Here is a 22,966-nt window from a genome sequence, read left to right as displayed (position 1 = left end):
TCTTGCACAGCAGCAATTTTCTAGGTCACTAGATAAAGTTTAGAAAGGCCAGCTCCTGGGTTTCCTAAGATCAGAGAAGCAAACAAGGAGTAGGTCTCTTAGACTCCATAATAGGATGCAAATGCAACAGAAAGTACAGAGGAAAAATTTCGTAGGTAAAAGGGAATTGCAAGGTAAAAGATGTATTGGTATAACTGGCTGACATTCTTAATTTGAATATGCAAGAAATTTTTGCAGTATTTGTGTTGGACCTGATATCTGGATTTTTGTTCTCTCTTATTTCCTTCTCCTAATTTGATGAAATGAGATTTGGTCAATTCTAGAAACTGCTATTTTTCTCTGTTAAACTCCTGTTAACTGATTCTATTTCAACAGATGGACTCTTTTGGACGGTATGTAGACCCTGGCAGTCTGCAAATCTTGATGATTTTTGCTCATGATCTCTAAGCTCATGAGCAGAGAAACATTTCAACAAACTCCTGGCTTGCTTCCAAACCACATTTTTCTCATATCTTGCCTCATCTCACAGGTTAACTACCTTTTCAATTTGAACTGAAGTTCAATCTATCACATTCCGGTGATTTTTCCTTTCCCTACATGTAAACTAGTTTTGATTAAAAGAACAAGAACAACAAAATACATTTGTGAATGTTCTTTTAAGGCTAGCACTGAATGAAGAACCATAGCAGTTTAAGGATCAGGGTGGTTGGGGATTCTCTAGCTAAAGGAGTTGCTGTCTTATACCACCTCTAACAGCGATAGGTTCAAATCCAGATGACTACTCTATGTTATAGGCCTTCATGGATGTTTATGAGTAGTCTAAATTCCCACACTTCCTGTCCTTGGTTCATCCTTGGGCCTCTCAGGCCACAGTTTCCAAGGACAGGTGACAGTGTCCATCAGGAGTCTCCAGGCAGAAGCAAGAATATCAGGAGTGTGGCAGTAAAGAAATTGGCTGTGAAATAATAAAGGATTTTATAGTCAGGAGTTCGTGCATACTGAAGAACCAAGGAAAGATCAGCCTCGTATCTACTGATGATCCATGTCATCCTGTTTACAAATTAGCCTAGAGGCAATGTTTAATGAAAGATAAATATATTTTTTTTGAAAACAGGAATGGAAGATCAAAGACTGTGTCGGAAAGGGAAAAAGCTTACCAAAAACATACACTGATAAAACTACTGGTGTATGACATTTACTTCAGAATTTCCTGCTAACTAAAGTAAACAGGAAAAGAAAAGCAACAAATTACTCTTCAGGAGAGATAGCCTTTCTCTTGGTTAATACTGTACTTATAGATCCTGAAATAAATTCATAATGGGAGAATTATGCAAAAGGAACCCAACGGCGTAGGAGACCATGTCTCAATGGATTTTACAAAATGAATAATATCTTAAATACAATCATTAAAAATGGTTAGTTGTAAATTCTATCTCGAGAGTGGAAAGCACAATCTGTAAATGTCGTGAAGTCATGGCAAGGGTGAGGAATGGGTAGAGATATAAATGAAATAAAAATTGCGGAATGCTGATAATTGTTGAAATTGGGTTGCAGGTACTTGAAGGACCATAGTAAGTACCATTCTATTTACTTGGTATATATTAAAAATTTTCCATAATAAAATATTTGTAAAAAAATAGGTGAAGGTATTTGACAGCCACGGAAGTTAAGAATGTCATCCAAAAAGACCGTGTTTTATTTGGTGAGGTTAAATAGATATGATTTTATTCTGAATCTTTGGAAATTAGTTTTCTAGGTTGTAGTGCGCTTGGTAATATTCAGAACCAGCTCCCACACACTGTATGTACACGTACCCAGCAAAGCACAGCAGCACGTTACTGACACCCTTAAGACAACACGGAGTGAAGGAGAAAGGCATGTTTAGATACCTTCACTGCAGTTCTTCAGAGCAAAGAAGTCCACTGCAGACAGGCTTCGGTTTCCACTGGAGACGTATTCCAGGGCCACTCGGAAGGGGTGCTCTGGGCGCCCGATTCTTCCATGCAGCACTGTCCAGCTGCTTGCATAGGAGAGCAGAGGTGAAAAGCACAGAAAAACAGTGATCAGAATCAGGCTTCACCTGCAGAGAGACCCCCCTTCTCCTGCAGTGACCGTGAGGCTCACAGCTTCATGGGCACCCCAGGCGCCGAGGATGGGGAGAGCAACATGTAGCCCGTGCTTCCTTCTTGTCCAGCAAACTCACTTCTAGACACAGTTTTCAAGCCCATTCAAAAATACCACCAGGGAAATGGCATTTCTTTTGCTATATTATTTTTAAATCAACTTTAGATATTTGAACTATTTCAGTAGCTACTCTTATAAGGGAAAACAACATATACCTGAGAAAAAGCAGCAGCAGAGTCAAGGGAAAGTTTTCAAAATATTTACCATTCTATTTATAATTATCTCTGGAAAGAACACTTTGTTATTGGAGTTTTATCTTTAGTAAAGTCTCAGAACCCTCAGGTTTGGTATATAGGTACTTAAGGGGCACTAGCAAGAGTTATTTATTTACTGCAGCAAAATTAAAGTGCACCGAAGCATGTATTTTGGGGTAAAAGGTACCTAAGATTGACACAGACTTTGCAAAAAGGTACAGACAGAAGAAGATGGAAGCAGGTCAAATGGTGAACTCTGCATCCATCTGCAATCAAGGACGCTGACACCATCAGAGAAGAGAGAATAAGCTAAATGAACGTTTTTACACCCTGCTCATGCTATTAACCTTTAGGCCAGCCTCCTGTCACTGTCTGGAACATCCAATGTATATTTTTCAACACCGATATGTGTATATACATATATACGTATGCTCATAAAATTGTGTTTATGTATATACAAATGTATACACATACAACACACAAACAATTTCATGTGGCAAATTGAAATTACTTGTATTGTTTCATATTTTCTTTCTTCGACCAATTTTAGTGACATATAATTGATATACAATAAATTACATGTACTAAAATATATAATTTGATGAATTAAAGTGTGCAGATTGGTGTTGTGGCTTGAGTATACACCCACAAAATCATCACAACATTTTCTTGTTTTCTTATGGCTAGGCTTAGGTGTGGAAGTGTTAAAAGATTTTTTTTTGTATCAGGAATCAAACTACACTTTCCAGGCAGGAACTGAGCCATATCCCCAGTCCTGGTAGGGTAGGATAACTGGTAAGAAATTTTGGGAAAATCTAAATTTTCCCCAAACTTAAATTTTATTTAAAATGTTTGATCTTATTCCCTAAATATAGAATAACGATCATTGTAAAAAACTTTTAAAAACTGAACAGATCAGAAAAGCAGGTAAAAAAGGCAAGCTACCCATAGTGCCCTATAACCACGGTCACCACCTTGGTGAACAACCTGTCCGCTGTCATTTTACATAAATGAGACCATCCTACTTATGCTTCTCTGTGATTCCACTGGCCCCATCAAAGATGTGTCATGAAGCAATAAATATAGATTATGACATCATTTACTTGATGGTATTTTTAACAAAGGTCCATTGTTTTTTATTTCTCCTGTGCATGATCACACTGACACTATATATGTTTATCTCAATAGAGCCTTAGGACAAAAGTCTGAATCAGAGTCTAAGTATATGCCCAAGTGAACTCAAAAGCATAGTCAGTCTTCCCCAAGTGAATCAGAATGACCATTTCCTCTGTTGCTTGCTAACACTGGATCATGTCAAATCTCTATCTCTGCTAACTTTTGATTAGCAGAGGAAAGTATTACTTAAGGAAATCACTGAGCTGTCAAGGAGGTGCTATTTGGGTGACAGCTTTGTCTCTGGCCCCTGGCATGCAGCTGTGCATGCAGTAGGCATGTACAGAATGAAGGAGGTACTTTATCCTTTCTCTGTGCTCTTCTGTAGTTAATTCAGACCACTGGAGTCAACTCTTCGGCCATTTAATAAAAGTGTATTAAGTCTCTCCACAATAGATGCCGTAGAAGGGCTTATTGCTGCTGTAAAGTTTGTTCTGTTACTGTACCCAGAAGGATTTCTATCCAGAATAAAACCTGTGCAACTGAAGGAGGAAAAGGAGGCCTTTCGGTTTAAATGTGGTACTGTCAAAGAAAGAAATATTTGAAATGAAAATGTAAACGAGGGGTTCTTACAGAAAACAAAACAGAATTTGTCTTGTTCTTCTGAAACCCAAAGGATCCTATTTTTGAGGCAAGATGGTAGTAAAGGTTGAGTATTCATATTCTGCCCAAATCGTAGCCCTCTGCTCCAAGGAGTGATGGATTTTAATTCCAGGTACACGGTGGCCCTTGACAATGATTTCCATTTCTATATTGGCACTAGCCCTCTGGATAAATGTGTCAAGAGTTTAGGAATTAGTTTCTGAGTTACTGATGCAATAACTTTTGTCTGAAATTCTCTGGCCTCCCATAGTTTACTGCTGCAACTTTAATAACTTTCAAAGCAGTTGCCAAACATGTAGTATTTTATATCCAGGGAGGCTGGGACTAGAAAGGGGCAAGCTTACACCTAGGGTCAGATTTGTTTAAGGAACAGCCAAAAACCCAGAGAAAAACAAATGCAAGCTCTCTTCTCCGCCTGTCTCCATTTTCTTTGCTTATATCCCAGTGCTTGTGAAACTGGTTTATTAGGGTCCTGCTTACCTGGCCTTGCCAGGTGGCAGCTCCACTTACGCTTGCAAGGGGGTAGGCTGTATTCTGAGCCACAGCCTCTGAGAAATAAACCTGCAACTGTATCCATGTGCTGGGGATTTGTGACGGTGTTTGCACTGGTGCCTCAATCAATCAATCTGACAGAGGAGGATGTCCACCTGGAATGCAGGAAGCCAGAAGGACTCCATGGACAGCCTGTCACAGTCCATTATCTTTGCATGTCTCTCTGGAGCTCTCTAGTTCCACTTCTGCCTCTACCCCTCATTTGCCTGATAACTTTGAACAAGGCACTTTTCTCCGGTGCCCAGAAAATTTGGATGTGTTCCGATCAATCGTAATTCTCAGGCAGAGAAAGTGCTTCCAACACTGTATGAGTTTTTTTGAGGAAAATAGGGACCACCCACCTCTGGTGAATGATTGTGTCATAATGAACACATTAGAATCCACACGCATGCACGCACGTGCGCACACACACACACACACACACACACACACACACACGGAAAAGGGGGTTGGTTTGTGAGTGTAAAGGTCTATTTCTGACCTAGAGGCCAGAGGTAGTATTCACTGAACTGGGAACGGAGCCTTCACTTCTGGTCTTGGGTTTCCTTGGACCTGGACAACTCATGACCTCCTTGGGTTTTAATTTCCTTATCAGCAGAATGTGTGCACTGAATGAAAAGTTCTCTAAGGATGCCTATTGATCTGATGCCTATACTTCTGCATGAGATTACGGGAGTCCCAGTGACAGAGCATTTTATGGAAACCCTGGAAACTGCAATTAACCAATAACATCTCACAGCAATGAGGGAAGAGTGATTGATCATAAAACCACAGATCTATTTATGCAGAGGCTCTGTTTGATCCTCGTTAGAGAAATAGGGACTTCCCCAAGGTCAAAAACTGGGGCTTCTATAGACCTAAAATTAGTGTGACTCATAGACTACAAAACATGAGAGCGAACATATGGATCACTTGCATTTCACATTGCTAAAGTTATAACAGGTAGAAAAGGATATATCTACATAGCATTGCTGGGATGGGAGCACCAGTCTGGGTTTTGAGGAGAGACATTCCAGCCAGAGAGTGGAATATGCTGTCAAAAAAATCATAAGAATCTCTGACATGGGGGGCTGGGGATTTAGCTCAGTGACATAAGTGCCTGCCTTGCAAGCAGGCAGTCGTGAGTTTGATCCCCGGTACTGATAAAAACGAAAAAGACAAAAAAAAAAAAAAAAAGAATCTCTGACATGGAAACAAACAGAATCTTTAAGCACTCCCACCCCCAGTTTAGTCTCTCCATGTTTAGAGGAAAGTGTCTGGCATGGCTGACGTGAGATGAGCTATTGATGAGGCAGAAGGGTTGGCAGCCATGACTCAAGAGGGAGAAGGTATCAAGTTATTTTAAGTCTAGAATGAAGAGGTAGTTCATGACAGCACATGAGGCCATGGATGGCAAGTGACAAGACCGAGAATGTGTCTTACTTTGCTGCTGTATAGTATCCCAGTGGGTATACTACTGATAGCAGCTGCCTCAAAAGAGGAGTCTCCCAAGCCTACAAGACATTCACGGGCATGCCTTTCTGAATGTTAGCTGCTGAAATACTGTGAGGGCTACACTTGGTCCTCAGCTCCGCCTTACTAGCTGTGTGACCCTGGAGAAGTGATTTAACTTAGCTGAGCTTCTGTTTTCCTTTCTTTTAAGACTGAAGGTCATAATGCCAGACTTGCTGAATTGTAGTGAGAATCTGGGAGAAAAATGCATCCAAGTGACCAGAGCAGTTTCCTAAACCCAGTAGAGCCTCAACAAAGGGAGCTATTCTGATAGGACTCTGTAGCCTTCTTCACGGAACCGTGCAAATATAGATATCTCATCTTATTTATGAAATTCAAGGGGGTGGGGAAATGCAGTTGGTAAAAGAGGATGGGAGTGCCATTTATAATTTCTGAATGGTACTCACCATATATTTTTTTAACAAACAAAAAATTTAGTTAAGTGGGTCATCATATGATAAACAGCCCCCTAAATTATGTTGGAACATTGCTACGGGAAGATATATTGGATTATGATAAGAGATAACTTTCTTCTCAGAATGCTCCAAATGTTTGCATCTCAGTTAATGTAAAATCTCTTTCCTGTCTTTATAGTTTTCTGAGTCACGTGAAAAGATGCTTTGTGTCTAGTTCTGCCTTAGAGTAGAGTCACTTTCCATTTCCCAGGTATTTACCATGGCACACTAGATAAAGTACAGATGCTCTGGGTTTAGAATTTGGCTTGCATGCAGGAGTTTATAGACTGGATAAAAATAATACATACCCCAATTTACAGTGAATGACAGCTCTTTGGAGTTGGGTGAGTGAAGCAGGTATTATGTGCTGTTGAAGCATAGATGGTGAAATGATGTTTCAGACTGGGAGATCAGGATGGGTGTAACTTGAGGATAGGTGGTGAGGGGGGGCATCAGTTGGGAAAAAGGAAATGGAGAAGATTGGAACAAGTGCCAGAACACAGCCTCCTAGATAGAGTACATTTAGAGGACAGGCAGACTAGTCCTGTGGGAGTGAATGTGTTTCTCTGGTCTCTACAGGAAGAATAACCTCTGGATCTTATCTCCTTACCACCTTAATGGCAGAATTCTGGATCATTCATCACTGTGTCTCCAGGGCCTTCTACATTGTAGATGCTCACTGAGTATTTGTTGAATGAGAAGGCAAGTGCATGAACAGATTTCCATTAAATCAGACAAGGTTCTGGCATTTTTAGCCAAAACATGTGTTAGTGGAGCTGAGTGAATTGAAAAGCTCACATCACTAACAATAGCTGTTATTCACTGAAGCAACGATGTCCTCTCTATTACAAGGAATTTAAGGATTAGGGATGTTTAAGGTTGCAGTTTTCAGGTAGTATGCATGACCACAGGGTTAATCACATAATTTTGGGCCTCTCTTTTGGTGTGAGCTAATCAAAAAGAAACAGTGAATTAAAGCAGCTGACACCTGGTGGGTATCTGAGTTCTTAAGTAGAAGCATTCTCATCTGATACACATAAATGCTCTCTTTCATGCAGGTAGTCTTGGCCAAGTCAATATGGACAATACCTATAGCAGAAACACTAATGATGACAGCACAGAAAATACAGTCAACAACACCATTAACATTTGTTGAAGGCTTACTCTATGTTTTGCTCGGAGCTGAGTTCTAAATGCAAGTTAGTGTGACTACTAAGTCTTCACACACACTGTATCAGCCAGCTTTCCATTGCTGTGACAAAATACCTGAGGAAGTGAATTTAAAGGAGGAAAGGATTATTGGGGCCCAGCTAGTGGTTGAAAGGCTCCATTGCTATGGGCTGGTAAGGAGGCAGAATGTTTTTGGTGGTGTGGATGAGGTAGACTTTGCTCATTTCCTAATGGCCAGGAAGGAGAAAGGGAGAGGGACAGAGAGAGGCAGAATTTGAGGATGGGTTGTAGGGAGAGGGAATGAGGTGGGAATAAAGCAATGCAGAAAGTGACTGGAATGAACACAGGAACACAGCCTCCTATGCAGAGGAAGAGGAGGCAGGGAGAGATTGAGAGGAAGAGAGAGCTAGGGTGGGGTAGGGTCCAAGGACAAGACATAATCTCCAAGAGATTATCCCTATGACTACATTCAACTAAATTTTCATCACTTCCTGAAAATGCCATCAAACAGTGCCTCTGTCCGTCGGCCTAAACAGCCCTCATGATCTGGTCACGTTCCCGAAGCCCTCACCTCTGCCTATGCTGCACTGGACCCCAAACCTTCAACACGTTAACCTTTGGGGGACACTGTAGGTCCAAACCACAACAAACCAGAGTAACACCATCTTATTCTGCCCCTCTCTACACCTGGAGGTTAGAAACTGCCTTCCTAAGATTTTGCTTCGTTTCTGGCCCTTCTGAACCCAGCTGGTGGCCCAAAGAGGCAGACACAGTCATGTCCTTGTTCTGTACCAGTCATGACAACCATGTCATTCAGGTGGTAATGAACCCTTGAACTGGCACAGCCAAAGTCATGAGTTAGGCAGAGGATGTCAGAAGCCACATAAATGAGACAAGCAGCCAAGCCCTTGTCACACAGAACCCCATCATGTGATGATGATTATTATTATAAAGCGTAACCCTGTCACAGTTCAGCCTGCACTGCTGACATTCCGCTACATGTGTCTTTGCTAAAACTCTCTCTTGACAAATTCTGGACAAGGTGTGAAGGTGTGAAGGTTTGTTAGAAACAAGGAATGGAGTCTGTGGGAGCTTGTCCAGATCAATACAAAGGGAGAAAAAGCTCAATTTACCTCTTCTCATAATCTTATCTGACAGGAGAAACGCACGCATAACTTTCAAGTTTTGCTTAGAATATCCTTTGTAGTAATTTTACAGCAAATATAAAGCATTCAGCACTATTTTTCATTGTTTCCATTAAATCGGTCTGCATTTAAAATATTTTTATGGGAGATAACAGGGGAAAAAGGCCAGATCAATGTAAATTATAATATGAAGTCTTTGTTGCTTGATAATTTTCTGTGAAATAATAACATGGAGCAGGTGGCATGGGGTCTTTCACCCAGATGGCCGTGGCTTTGTTATTCACTTGCCCTTCACAATGTGTGAGAAGTTAGATGAATGTGCTCTGGAGAGGATTGGATATGGGTGGAAATGAGGTTTTATGTTGAGTCAGGACCAGGACTCCCATTGGCCCATGGTGGAGTCAAGCTGCCCTGAGGCTAATGGTGGCCCCTGGTTCAGTAGGACAGGTCTGCGGTGTAACCTGCTGCTAAGGCAGGAGGGGATCCCTGGGGGCACAGGCTGGCTTGCTGTAGACTTCGTATCAGCCCTTAGAAAGCATCATCAGACGTGTTGTATGGGTGATAGGTACAGAGGTGGCCTGAATTTCCTAAACTGCGTTTCCCTAATTTTTTCACATTCTTTTTTTTTTTTTTTTTTTTTTTTTTTTTGTCTTTTTCCTTTTTATCGGTACCAGGGATCGAACTCACGACCGCCTGCTTGCAAGGCAGGTGCTTATGCCGCTGAGCTAAATCCCCAGCCCCTTCACATTCTTTAAAACACGGGAAAAACAGTATTTCTTGGCCTCTCTTTAGCTACTTTCAATTTCTCCCTTCCCTTTTCCCCTTCTTTCTCTCTTTCCTTCCTTCAAGAGAAATGTATTCATTTAGAACAGAAACTCTGGTGCCATGCTGCCTGTTTATCTCAATTTTGTGACCAAATTTTATAGTCAGAGTCATAAGGAAAAATTGTAGTAGAGGAAGAATTCTTATCTGGCCTGCATGTGAACAATTTGCTTGCCAGAGTAGCACGATTTGTACGTTTTACACTCAGTGAAACACCCTGTGCCCTTTGAATGCTCAAGGTTATTCTTTAGGACCCCTGCACCCTCTCCTGTCTCTTGAGTTATACACACATTGAAGGTCTGTGTTTTCTATTGTGCAGTCAACTGATCAACATGGGGGAGAAAAGCGTGACCACTTTGGAAGACTGTAAGTCACTATGAATAATGGCTGCTGAATTAGATGTGACAAACACAGCAGAAAAATCAGGAAGAAAAACCTTTAAAAAATCCAGAAAGCCTCTCAATAACTTTAGAGGTATTTTAGTATTATTTCAATTGTAAAGAAATGGGACATCGTGGATGAGGTGTCATGAGTGTGGGTTACAGGAAAGACAGGGCAGAGCTCCCATGAACAGAACATACTAGAAGCAAAGGTCTCAGCTTTACAGCAAGAACTGGCAGAGGAGGATGCATTTAGAAGCCAAAAGTACAAATGATTCAGGAGGTAAGCGGATCCCCAAGTAACTACTGATCCCAATCTGACTGTCTATGAGAGTGTCTTCTTTGTTCTGGGTGTCTAAAGAAACACATACAAGACTCACTAGCATTTTTTCTCTTTGTTTAAAAAGAAGAAATCCTTATTATTCAGACAAAAAAAGAAAATCAAGACACAGAAAACTGAATCAAGAGCAGTATCCCAGAGAATCCTGAAGTTTCTCTTTCTCTTCCTCTGAAGTTTGGAGGGGTCCCCTGCCAGCCACTTCCCCTCCCAGCATCTGCTGAGCGCCACCCCTCCCATCAGAGAGCTGCAGGCTGGGGCTCAGCTGGATTCTGGGCAGGAGAAGTGACAGCATTTGTTCAGGGCTGGCATTTTAGAAGTCGCAGAGAATTACAGACAGCAAGCTGGGGGATCCCGGCGGGATTTCCCATTCCACAGACTCGCCAGACAGTCTCTCTGGCAGGGTGGGTGGTGGGTTTTGTGTTTTTTTTTTTTTAGTAAAGTACCGAGTTAACATTTTTCCTTTATAAATGGAGGATCAGACATACAACCCAGTAGGAATCTGGAATTTGGTTTCCTAATTTTTTCTTTCAGTAACTGCCGAGTACTGTCTATTATTTTAAAATACAATGTATTTTTTCCCCAAGCCAAATCAATATGTAAGATTCTTTTGGTTTAGCTTTTTTTCCAAATTCATTATCCCTTTAGAGAAGCATAAAGACAACACTGAAATCTGAAATGAGCCATTTCTGCAGTGACCTCCTTTCCGCCTCCTAGCTACCTTAAGCTCGAGCCCTGCATCCTGAGTAGGGCAGGGGTTAGAACGGCCAACTTGGGCCCCAACTCAGAACTTTTCCCAGGATATCTCAGCACCAAGGCAGCCCCTCCTGTCCTTAAAGGATATCCAGCAGCCCAGAGTGCTCCGTACAGAGGCAGCTTAAATGCCATTTAATGTGTTAAAGTATTGATTTGTTCAAATAAGAACATAAGCCTCAGAGCCAAGCAAAATGCTGATGCCCAAGCTCAGAGGTTCTGTTTCGCCATAAATCTCTGTGCTGGAATTTTATATGGCAGCATGGACCTGATCATAAAACATGATCTCAAGCAAATTCTGGGGCTGGAAAAGTGGTCAGTTCACAAAAGGGTGGGGAGGCCTGGCAAGTTGGGGGGAGAAGAGCCCACAGACTTGTATCACTTGCGATGATCCCCGAGGTCACACACTGCACCTGCTCTGCCCTCTCCAGGAGTGGGATGTGACTGCTGGAGGCTCTGACAGGTCTTGGAGTTCTGATGCCCTTTCTGAGCTCCTGGTGTGAAGGGGAGCCAAAGCTCTGCTACACAATGCCTATAGTGTACTGTGGCAAGTACTGTGGATGACAATTACGGCTTGTATCTAGATGTCCCCCAAAGTGTCATACACTCATAGGTGGGGCTTTTCGGAGGTGGCCTGATCACATGATATAGGATTATGGGTGTGATAAGTGGGTCAGTCCACTGACTGGTTTAGCATAGTTTTGGGTGCAGATAACAGGAAGGCTCACCCTGGGTGTGGGCGACACCAACCAGTAGCCTCAATAGAATAAAAAGGAAAAGAAAGACTTGCTGCTGGTCACTTCCTGCCTCTCACACCATGGACTATTACACCTCTGCTAAGCTGCACTGCCTTGGGGCCAGTCAATCATGCACAGAAACCTCCACAAACTGAGAGCCAAAATAAACCCTTCCTCCTTTAACTTTTGGTTATGGGTATTTTGTCCCAGTGAAGAGCAAATAACTAAAATGCTATTATTGCAGAGATGACAGGTGAAAATAGTGGCCTGGGTGTTGAGAGTCGGGTCTGCCTTCCTCACACGGCAGAGCAGGACCGAGTCCCAGTTCCACATCAGCTCCCACTATGTGGCCAAAGGAGCTTCCATTTTACAATCTGTGCCTTAAAGTGATTACAACCTAATCACTTTAAAACCTAGTCCTTCCTCTGGCTTCCTGTACATGTCAAGGCTGTTTCATGCCTCTTTGTATTTTGCTTGAGGTATTTTCCATATCCAAAGTCCTTTTTCTGCTTTTTACTTCCTGTGATGCTTCACTGATCAAGTGTTACCTTGGTATCTTTGAGAAATACAACTTCCAGTTTGGATGAGATAACAAGGGTGTGATGTGAGAGGTGAACAAGGGTAAGATGTACCTAATCCTGCCTGAGATGTTGTGAAAAAGCTTCTTGAAGGTGGCGACATTTGCTGCTATTGGCTGGCTTACCTTGTTCCTAGTAGGGTAGGCAGGGTTCTATTTGTTGAATTTTGTCTCCTAGCCTCCTGAAAGAAAGTCATGTTAAATTCTTAACCTTTATTGTCTCAGAATGTAATCTCACTTTGAAGTAGTGTTTTTATAAAGGTAATCAAGTTAGAGTGAAATCATGAGGATGGACCTTAATCCAGAAATTATGTTCTTATAAAAAGAGGGATTTGGATGCAGAGACAGATATGCACACCACAAAAATTTTGTATAAAAAATGAAGCAAGTCACTAGGATGATACGTCTACAAGCCAAGTACACCAAAGGTCAGTTGTGAATTATAGAAGCTGGGGAGAGACCTGGACCAGGTCCTTCCTCACAGCCCATAGAGGAATCAACTCTGATCATACCTTGATCTTGGATGTCTAGCCTCTAGATCCATCAAATAACAAAGTCTGCTTAGTTAAGCCATGAGTTGGTGAGGATTTGTTATGGCAGTCCTCAAAAACTAGTAGGGATGGACAATTTGAAACATCCCAACTCCTGCATGGTATGTTCATGAGGTATTTTCTGTGAGGTGACCAGCTGATGGACAGACAGCACACAGGCTACTGAGAAACAACTTTCTTACAGTGTATCCCAAGTTTCTGCACAGGATATTTTTCTATGCATTAGCCTTAGCCTCTCAGATGCATAATAGCCACACTGCCTTCAGGGAGGCCCCTCTGGAGAATGACACTAGCATACCCTTACTCATAACCCAGGAATCAGGGGCTCATTAGATTTGCGCAGGGTAATGCTCACACCATTAAGCCATGCTTGAGAAAGTAATGGAGTTTGGATATCAGGATTCTACCGTGTCAGCCAAGCAGTAGCTTTCCAGAACACAGCAGACAGAACTGCCTGAGAAGCCCATAGATTGTGCCAATGATATGCTCACCTGGGAGTCAATTTCTGGGCTGGAACTGCCACCACCAATTTTCAAAAGACTTTGAGAGTCAGTTGAAAATATTGACCTGGAAATCTTAAGGGATGCTGAGCCTGCACTAGAGACAGAGACCCAAGGAGGAGGCAGGTAGAACTGGGTGGGAACCACCAGGCAGATGGCCAAACTTTCCTCCCCTCTTGTGAATCTTCCTGCACTTTGTGTATTTACAGTAAAAAAGCTCTAGATACTCATAATCCTTTGCCTTGAGCCCTGGCCCCATAAATTGGAAGCTGTGATTCCTAGAAAGGAAAGCTTCTGTTTTTGGCTGGTACTATCTTCCAGTGATACATTTAATTGATAAGAGACTGGAGAATGGTCCACCTATGAATCAGGAATAGCTACCTCATCATCTTTTATCTGCCTCCCAAGAGATCTATGCAAATTGTCTTAAGAAAGGGATGGCTGGTGGGAGAAAAAATGATGGCTTGCTAGTAAGCTGAATAGAGAACCTCTGCAGAGAAATCAGCTCAGATGCTAGAATTTGACAACATGGAGAGGGCCAGTGATTGGATAACGATTCTTAACCAAGGCGGTAACCGAAGGGAAAAATAGAACTAGGAAGAGGAAGGAAAAGCGGAGGTAGAGAACTGAAACCCAACACGCTCACTGAGACCCATTCTGCACTGTACTAGGCATGCCTGGACGACCCAAAGTTGTGCTGAGACTGCAGCTGCTGATAATGGGAGTCGGTGAATCCCGGGCCCTTAATAGGAGGATGCAGTGCAGGAGCAGTGGGTCCAAGGGGAAGAGCTTTATTGGCTCTTTATTGGCTGGAAAGTGGGTCCTGGAGTCTCGCAAAGCAGCTGAAGCCACCTGGCCACACCAGAGGAGACCACGAGAGGAGCATACACCTGGGCACCGAAGCTGGGCACCACACAGTTTTCTGACTGATCTGCACTGTGCTGGGTGTGCAGTGAAGACGTGTGGCACAGTGTGGAGTGGACCCAAGAATAAGAACTGAATTGATTCCTGGTGAGTGCTAGGGATTGGGTCCTGCGGGTGCTGTCGCTGGCTGGAGCACATCTTGGAGTTGGGCAGAGCCTGGTGCCGCAGTGACATTTGTCAGTCACCCCTGGTGCAGGGAGAACTGGCGGGATCTGTTTGAGCTGAGCTACGCCTCTGGTTGGGATCCAGTAAGTAGGTACAAAATTGTTGTGACTCTGTGACATCCACAAGGTACAGCCTAACTTGCATATTGACTGGCTCAGAGGCTCAAGGCTAGCCTGCACCGTCCCTGCATCCCCGAGTGTACCTCAGATAATAGCAAATTGGGGAGGGCAGCAAAACCCCAGTCAGTGCACTTCAGAAAGACCCTAAGCAATACAGAGAGGGCTAGAGATCCCAGGACATACCAGTCTGAAAGAAACCAGAAACATTACAAGAGATAGAAATTTTAAAAACCTCCAGCTGCTGAACCTGGGAAAATAAGCCCAGGAGAAGTAAATACAGAAGAGAACCAGTGCAGTAACCATCCAATACTAGACACAGCATCAGTGGACATAAAGAAATACCTTCATGATCTCATAGATGAATTTAAAACTGTACTTCTGATCCCAGTGAGGCAAGATATAAAAAGATTAATTAAAGAAATGATAAGCCCCTCCCAAGAGAACACAGATGGAAGAATGGAGGAACTCAAAAAAGAAAGAGAAACCTCTGATGAAGAATTTAAACATAACCTAGAATACATGAAACAGATCCAAAGAGATTACCAGGAAACTAAAAACTCCATTGAAAACTGGCAAAATGCCTTGACAGAAAGAAACTAAAGTTAGCCTTTTGAAACTTGAAGAGATATTTATGATATATGATTGTGAAAGAAAAAAATCTCTTAAAAATAACAAGGAACTAGGAAGAAACCATTCAAAGGCTAGAAGACAACAAGAGGATCTATAACTTAAGAATAAAACATGTGTGTGAAGAAGCAGGAGTAACCACAAATGAACTACAAAGACTATTCACAGATATAATTAAGGAAAACTTCCCAAGCATTGGAAAAAGAAATTATATCCAGATAAAAGAGGCATACAGAACTCCAGCCACCTACAACCAAAGCAGATCTACACCCAGATATATAATAATCAAGATTCCAGAAATCCACCAAAGGAACAGAATTTTAAAACATCCAGGGAAAAGAAGCAAATTACCTACAACAGAAAAATCATCAAAATAACAACAGACTTATCAACACAAACTCTCAAATCGAGAAGAGCATGGGGGGAAATAGTCCAAGCCCTGAAAAAAAATAATCTGCAACCAAGACTGATGTACCCAGAAAAACTCTCTCTCAAAATTAATGGAGAAATAAGATGTTTCCAAGACAAGGAGGAACTGTGGGAGTTCATGGCCACCAACCCAACGCTACAAAAAATACTGAAGGATGTTCCAGACAGAGAGAGGAAAAAATACCAGGATTCCAGCAACAGTGACAGAGAGGCCTCAATGAATGGGGCAGACAGTGGAATGAAGGAGTAAAGTGGACAAATTATAGCAGAAAAATAGAATAGCAGACATAAGGCAGAGATAGTAAGCTATAATCTTTAATATAGATAGTCTAGATACACTAAAATAAAAAAAAGAAACAGGCAGAGTAGATTAAGAGGCAGGATCCATTGAGATGCTCTGAATAGGAAATACACTCAACCCAAAAGAGGGTTAATAAACTGAAAGTCAAAAATGAGAAAACAATGCTATATGTGACAGGAAACCAGGGAGAAATAGAGACAACTCATCCAGCAATCGCAGATAGATTGGAAAGTTATGACACTTTTGGGCAGTGTAGAACCACACAGCCGGAAGGAAGGAAAACCCTATGACTTTAGTAAATAAAGGAGTACAGCTCAAGATCAAGCTCAGGGGTAAAAAAGTTCAGCAACACTCAGATAGATAACAGGCTGGCCCCCTAATCTAAAAACTAAAGGAGCTAGTGGGACCCAAAACATACAAAGCATCCTGAGAAGGGGAAAGGTGAAAAATAGCCTAAAAAAGGAAGGCAGAGAACATTGTTAATAGTGTATCAGGATTTAAAAGTCACAGTAGTCTTATCACTCTATTTAGTTTGATTTTATTTTGTTCTGGTCTGTCCACTCATGTCAGATTTGAGGGCACAAGCATGTAATCCAAAAATAACAAGTTATACCATGGTAACTGTCCTTAATTTCCTATTAACTTAAACTGAAACCCTGTATTACCTACATTGTCTTACTATGACTGATATTATTTGAAGCTGGTTTGTTAGACTGGGGTTTTGCTTTGGCTGATTTTATTCGAATTTGGTATGCTTGATAGTATCAAGTCTAACAGTAAAGGCAACTACTCTGAAAATGACAAGATGTAAAAGATATCCATATTGGTTTTGCTTATTAACCACTTTCAAGTCCTACAATGTCTTCAAAGTTGTGTTTTTATAAAAATAGCTATGTAATACTATGCTTAACTATATTAAGCCTGCTGATGTCAACAAGTCTATTGAAAATAACAAGAGAAAACATAGTAACTATGGTAGATCACCTAACATTGTGGTCTTACGTGTCTTTTTCATTGCATGCTTTTCTGGGAATTTGTTTTGTTGTCTTGTTTTGATCTGTTTTTCTCTATAATACAGAGAGGATAGATATACATGTAGAAATTCACACATGGGAAGAATTTTTTAAACTATTTATGGGAACAGATTATATAATGCATGATGTAATGAACAGATACTCTGAAGAAGAAGAGACACTAAGAAACCCAATGCTAATTCTGTAACATTATGATATAAAATCTAGCAATAACTATTATTCACTGTTCAGAGTGATATTAGTCTAGTCTCTTAAGTTCACTTTCAGCAAACATAAAGATAAGGACAGCTACTACAAAGAGAATGAGAGGCATTATGGTAGTCATTATTGACTTCCCCAATGTCAGGTCTTCAAGCCCTAAAAAGCTTCATCATCCTGTAATGATTTGATTAGTTCTGTAATATGCAGTATGTATTCAATGTGTGTGAAGATGGGGACAACTATTTGGAAGAGAACTAGAGACAATAAGATAGACAGTGAAGATCTCCAGTGAACTTGCTTTGAAATCCCTATTTCTTTAAATTGTTTCCTTATAAACTGTTTTGTTCTGTTTTGGTATGTTCAATCTTACCTTCTTCAAGATAAAACACAAGTGTGTAGGACTAATTACCATATCACTAAGTTTTGTTGGATTATTGAGCAAAACTGTTGGCAGTGTCACTATATGAATGTCACTTTGTATGCTTTAATTTGTAACCTGAACAACTATTTGTAAGATGACAATATGTAACTTATCAACTAGTGATTTCTTTTTTTTTTTTTTTTTTTGTCTTTTTCCTTTTTATCGGTACCAGGGACCGAACTCACGACTTCCTGCTTTCAAGGCAGGCGCTTATGCCGCTGAGCTAAATCCCCAGCCCCCAACTAGTGATTTCTTACTGTTCATTTTTCTGTAATTCTGTATTATTTCTACCTTTTTAAAAAACTTTGTATTTTTTCTCTTTAAATAAAAAAAAAAAAAGAAAGGGATGGCTGGGGCTGAAGACAGAGCTCATCTTCCTGGCCAACACTGGCCCTGAGCTTAATTTCTGGTACAAAAAGGCGGAGGGGGGGAGCTGACTGGGAATACATAAATGTCACCACAGCCACTGATGAAACTGGAGCTTTGTTAACGAACCAAACAGAAATCTCCAAAAAGTCCATAAAAACTGGCTCCTGGATGAGGGAAAACCTACTTCTGTCCAGGTCTTTCAGTCACAGAGCTGATGTCTAATTATTTGGCACATGTCTCATGGAGCTAAATAGGACAGCAGAAGCCCCTGCTCCTTTTTGACCAACAGCATCTCTGCAGAGCAGAAGGCTCAGGAATAGATTGCGATAAAGGCTGGAATGGCAGAGTCTGGCCCTTGAGCTCCTGCCTCCTGTGAGCTCTGCAGTGGCTTCAAAATTCTGCGATAGCTCAGAGCAGGTTCAAAGGCCTCCTTCAAAATGGCTCCAAGCGTTGGCTTCACAGCCTGCTGGCTTCTGTGCCAAAGCAGTCAGAGGGTACCCAGCTGAGCTTCTTCACAGTTAGAATGGGGCTTATGGGGCACATGCTAGTCTGAAGGTTGTGGGAGGGGTCTGTCTTTTACAAGAGTCTCTGGCTTTGGACACCCGCTGGGTGGGGTCATCCACATAGTGGTGGTAGCAATTGTTACACTCACCTTAGCCCATTATTAGCAGAATTCTTTTCACTGCTTGGACACTAACTCTGTTCTGGACACTGCAAAGGAATTCTTCATAGCTCTCTCATCTAAATGTCCGAGAAGCTGGAAGATGCAGGAATTATTGCTCTCATTGTACAAATAAGAACACTGAGATTTTAGGATGTGAATTATCTTGTTCTAGATTTATAAGGAATAGGGCTGAGACTCCAGCCAAAAACTTATCTAACTCCAAGTCCGCAGTTGCTTGTGTAAACTTCACCTCTGCACAGAAGCTGAGTGAAACTCAGGAGGCTACAGAGCATGAGGTGGAGAAGAATGGGGCAGACACTCAGAGATTCTTACATGTTCAGATGAGAGGAAAGCCAGATACGGGCGAACCAGAGCAGTCTCTTGAAGGCTAAGTACTGACCACAGTTCTTACCACATGCATCAGCAGGTGTAAAGCAGGCAAAGATGGAACCTCGGGTCACACTGCTATTTCACAAAGTGAGTTTCCCTGCTATGAGCTCTCCAGGGCCCCCAGCTCAGCACAGTTGCTTCCACCAGAGCGAGTGTTTCTATATATACAACCTCTTATTTGATTCTTTTGGCCTCTCACAGCCATAAGATGCCCTTACTCCCATTTTCACATAGCCAGCCAGAGTGGAATGAGGAGTTAAAGAGTTTGCTCAGAACAGTGGCTCGGAAGTGCCAGGGCTCTTCCCTTTACCTGGTGAAGACTCCTACAAACAAGAAGTGTCTCCCAGTGTAGGACCTAATTGCCATGCTTTTTTGTTTTGTTTTGTTTTCTTTGGTGTTTGTATACAGGGAGCCTGACTGATGATGCATAACCCGTTTCCAGAGCTGACCTTGGCAGGATATAAGGTGGTTTGGGATGTTTGGTGTTGGAGGATGCTGGAATGAACCCAAGGCAGCAGTCACCTCCTTCCTTAGCATTTTCACAGGGGGAAAAATGAACCCTGGTTCTCATGGGACAGGGATAATGTAGGAGTTTTCCCATTTCACAGATGAAAAAACAGGCACGGGGCTAAGGAAGAAATTAGACTCAGGTTTTTAAACAGAAAACGAATACAGACACTAGTCTCCTAGGATCCTGAGACACGATGTCTAAGTAATCCCTAGCTATCTTTAATCACTTTAATAAGAGATAACTAGGGATTACTTAGACATCATGTCTGATTACTCGGCTCTGTGTATATCTGTGGGCGTGGGTCAGGAACTGAAGCCTCATGTTAAGTTATATCATATACCACCGAGTTCTGTGGTATCACACACATCATTTAATTTAAAATATTTTATTTTATTTTACTGTTAAAATCTTGTGAGCATGTCTATGTTCTGTCAGTGTGAAGTTAAACATTGATAAAATTTATTATCTCATTTTGAAACAAAAAATAAATATAAGAATCTATGTTAGTAGTATCTCAAGAATCATTCACGTGTCCTGGGGGGATGGCTCTGCTCTGAGATGCTGGGTTTTAGAAGATCCATGCTCTGGGGTGCAGACCCTTCCTTGCCTTGCCCCAGTTGGTTTTGCCAGACCAGTAGAAGTCTGACTTTCCAACAGCAGAGCCTGAACTCCTTTTTGTTACTGAACAGGGCTCTGATCAAGGACCTTGGGGACACTATTTTGCTCAGGCTGGGGAGTTGATTCCTTTTTTGCTGTCTGTACCCAAGGACAGAAGTTGGATCGTTAATAAGGCCCTAATTTTTCTCTTTTTCTCCTGGCCTCTTTGGAGAGCTCCTTCTTTCCTAGCCTGAGCTGCTTTTCAGCCCTAGTCACCTGACAGAAGCAGATACTTTTGGCCCACAGTGAAACCTAAACCTTCTTTCAGTAGTTAGTGCCCTGGATATCGAGTTATCCATTTCTACCATTCAAATCCCCCTTCTAGATACATGGGCACTAAGTGACATCTTGCAGGTGGCTTCATTACCACCGGCATTCCTAGCATTCTGTTTTACCCCACTCCTCTATACCTGATCCAGCTGGGTCTTTGGGGAGCAGCAAGAGCTTCTCCTCTCTTCTCCGTGACAAGGTTGCCCTTTACAGACTGTTGCTTCTTCTGGATCCCCCTTCTGTCCTTGGTGCAGGTGTTGGGGGGTGGAGTCCCTTTTCCATACTCCACAAAACCCTTGGGAAACATCTGCTTTTATTTTCTCCAAAGCATCCCGGGGCTCCACAGAGTTCATTAGAAGGATCTCTCCTCTCCTCGGTCCTTCTACCTGAGTTCTGCCACTTCATTTGTTTCCTATGGAGTGATTCTCAGAATGTATTTGCATGTTCACAGAATCGTACTGCTTTCAAAGCAACCATGGGTGAACATGGACATCCTGGCCCATCTGTTTCTTGCTTCTAATCAGAGACTGGGAGAGACAGGGAGGATAGGAACATGATCCCTAAACTCAGAACTCCTTGAGAGGGAGACTTGTTTGCCAAGAATCTCGAGGTACATGGGGCCTGATACTATCCTGCTGCATGTGAGAGTTCACATGTGAGTCCTCCAAAAGGAGGTGACACAAGCTGAGGATTCAGATTAGCCATGTCCCCGGGGCCACTATGTGAAAATAATTGAAGTCTTTTAACAGAGATATCTAAGAGAGCGATTAAAAGGGAATTGCAGTGATCGAGCCCAGAGGTAAAATTTCAGAACTGGCCCATAAATTCTGGTCTGACATGAACTTTAAAACTCCCCAATGGTCTTCAAAGCCATATTAAAAGGGTTTTAATACTAAGAAGTAGAAATAATGAATGATAATCTGGGTAGTTTCTGTGGAAACAGAGGCAGTTCTGAGGGCTGGGCTGGCGGGGAACTGCAGGTTACAGCATCATGGGTTTGTTTCGCATCTCTTACTTTGTGAGTGATCAGGCAGGAAGGCAGTGGGTTATGTGGCAGCAGGCTGGCCAATCCACTCCTCAGTGAACTTGATATTGAGCCCTGCTGAACGCCAGAGGCACAAACAGCCCACTCCTTTTACACAGCCGCTCTGGGCCAGTGTGTCGGGAGCAGGCACCTGGCAGAGAGGTGGGTGAGGAGTGGGCTGTGGAATTCTCCAGCTCCTGGTTTCCTCTCTGCTTCCAGAGACCTCACAGCCCTGTGTCTCTTGGTGTGTGTCCTGCTGTGAGCAGAAGCTGTGCACGGAGCAGCAGACTGGCCCAGAGGAAGAGTAATGATTAACAGTCAGGAAACGCCTGCTTAACAGCCATCTCCTTTCATTGGCTGGCTGCTCTTGGCCAAGTCACTTTACCTCGTTGGTCATGGTTCCTCTACTTTATCAGCTTTCTACGAGTCTATTGGAAAGAAGAACTGAAAAAATGAACAGGTGAGTGCTTTGAAGTGCATGTTACAATATGTCTATTGTTTTGGTATTTGTTTGTTAGTGCTCACTTACATATGGTGATTCTCGCATGGGCTTAATTATAAATCTCTTCCTTTAAAATTTGGTGGCCAAAATATAACTGGATTTTGGAGCCCTTTCAACTTCTGGATAGAAGGGCGATGGTGGAACCTTGTACTGGTCTGGCCAGGTGACCTCTCCTAGGATTTGGACTGCACCGCCAGCTCCCCCACAGCACGATGTTTCCAGGAGGTGCAGGACAGCATCAGTTTATGTTCTCTGCCATCATTTTATCCATTTCTCTACACGCTACCCTGGATCCTCTCTATATAAACTGTTATCAAACTAGATTTTCTAATCCTATGAATTGTGGCTCCAAGTAGCTGGTTTTTTTGACCCTAACTGCAGGCCCATGGCACTTCCAACAGAAAACTTTTACTGGTCTGGTTTATGGAAGATAGATTCTGTCATTTGCCTGCTGAGTTTTGGGTTGCCAGCCGCCCAGCCCACTTATAAAATGCAATAACACAATGCAATTTTTAACAGTATGTCTGGAATGCAGTCAGAGCCAAATGAATGTTAGACTCCCTCTCTGCCACCAGCCCAGCCACACACTGAAAGCACGGGAGATCCAAAGGCAAGAAGTGGTCTTCAGCATTCTTACTAGAAAAGCCTTCCAGGTGGACAAGGCTTGGTCACTGTGCCTCTTTGGATTACAGTTTTCAATTTGCTAAGCATGCACCTATCAAAACACAGAGGAA

At 42.2% G+C, this 22,966-nt stretch overlaps 1 protein-coding gene across 1 annotated transcript in view; it reads right to left on the bottom strand.

Annotated features, from left to right (window-relative positions):
* The window catches only part of Alk (ALK receptor tyrosine kinase), a 715,373-nt gene that overhangs the window by 177,178 nt on the left and 515,229 nt on the right, over positions 1-22,966 (bottom strand). Inside the window, exon 5 of the mRNA XM_063230372.1 lies at positions 1,890-2,017. Within this exon, the coding sequence (XP_063086442.1) occupies positions 1,890-2,017 (128 nt within the window). The remainder of the gene's footprint in view (positions 1-1,889; positions 2,018-22,966) is intronic.

Source organism: Cavia porcellus, unplaced genomic scaffold, assembly GCF_034190915.1.
Source record: "Cavia porcellus strain 051 isolate PalLab524CR breed Dunkin Hartley unplaced genomic scaffold, mCavPor4.1 scaffold_1, whole genome shotgun sequence".
NCBI classification, from domain to species: domain Eukaryota; kingdom Metazoa; phylum Chordata; class Mammalia; order Rodentia; family Caviidae; genus Cavia; species Cavia porcellus.
The sequence above is the reverse complement of the archived record's forward strand: the minus strand, read 5'-3'. Positions and strand labels throughout refer to the sequence as shown.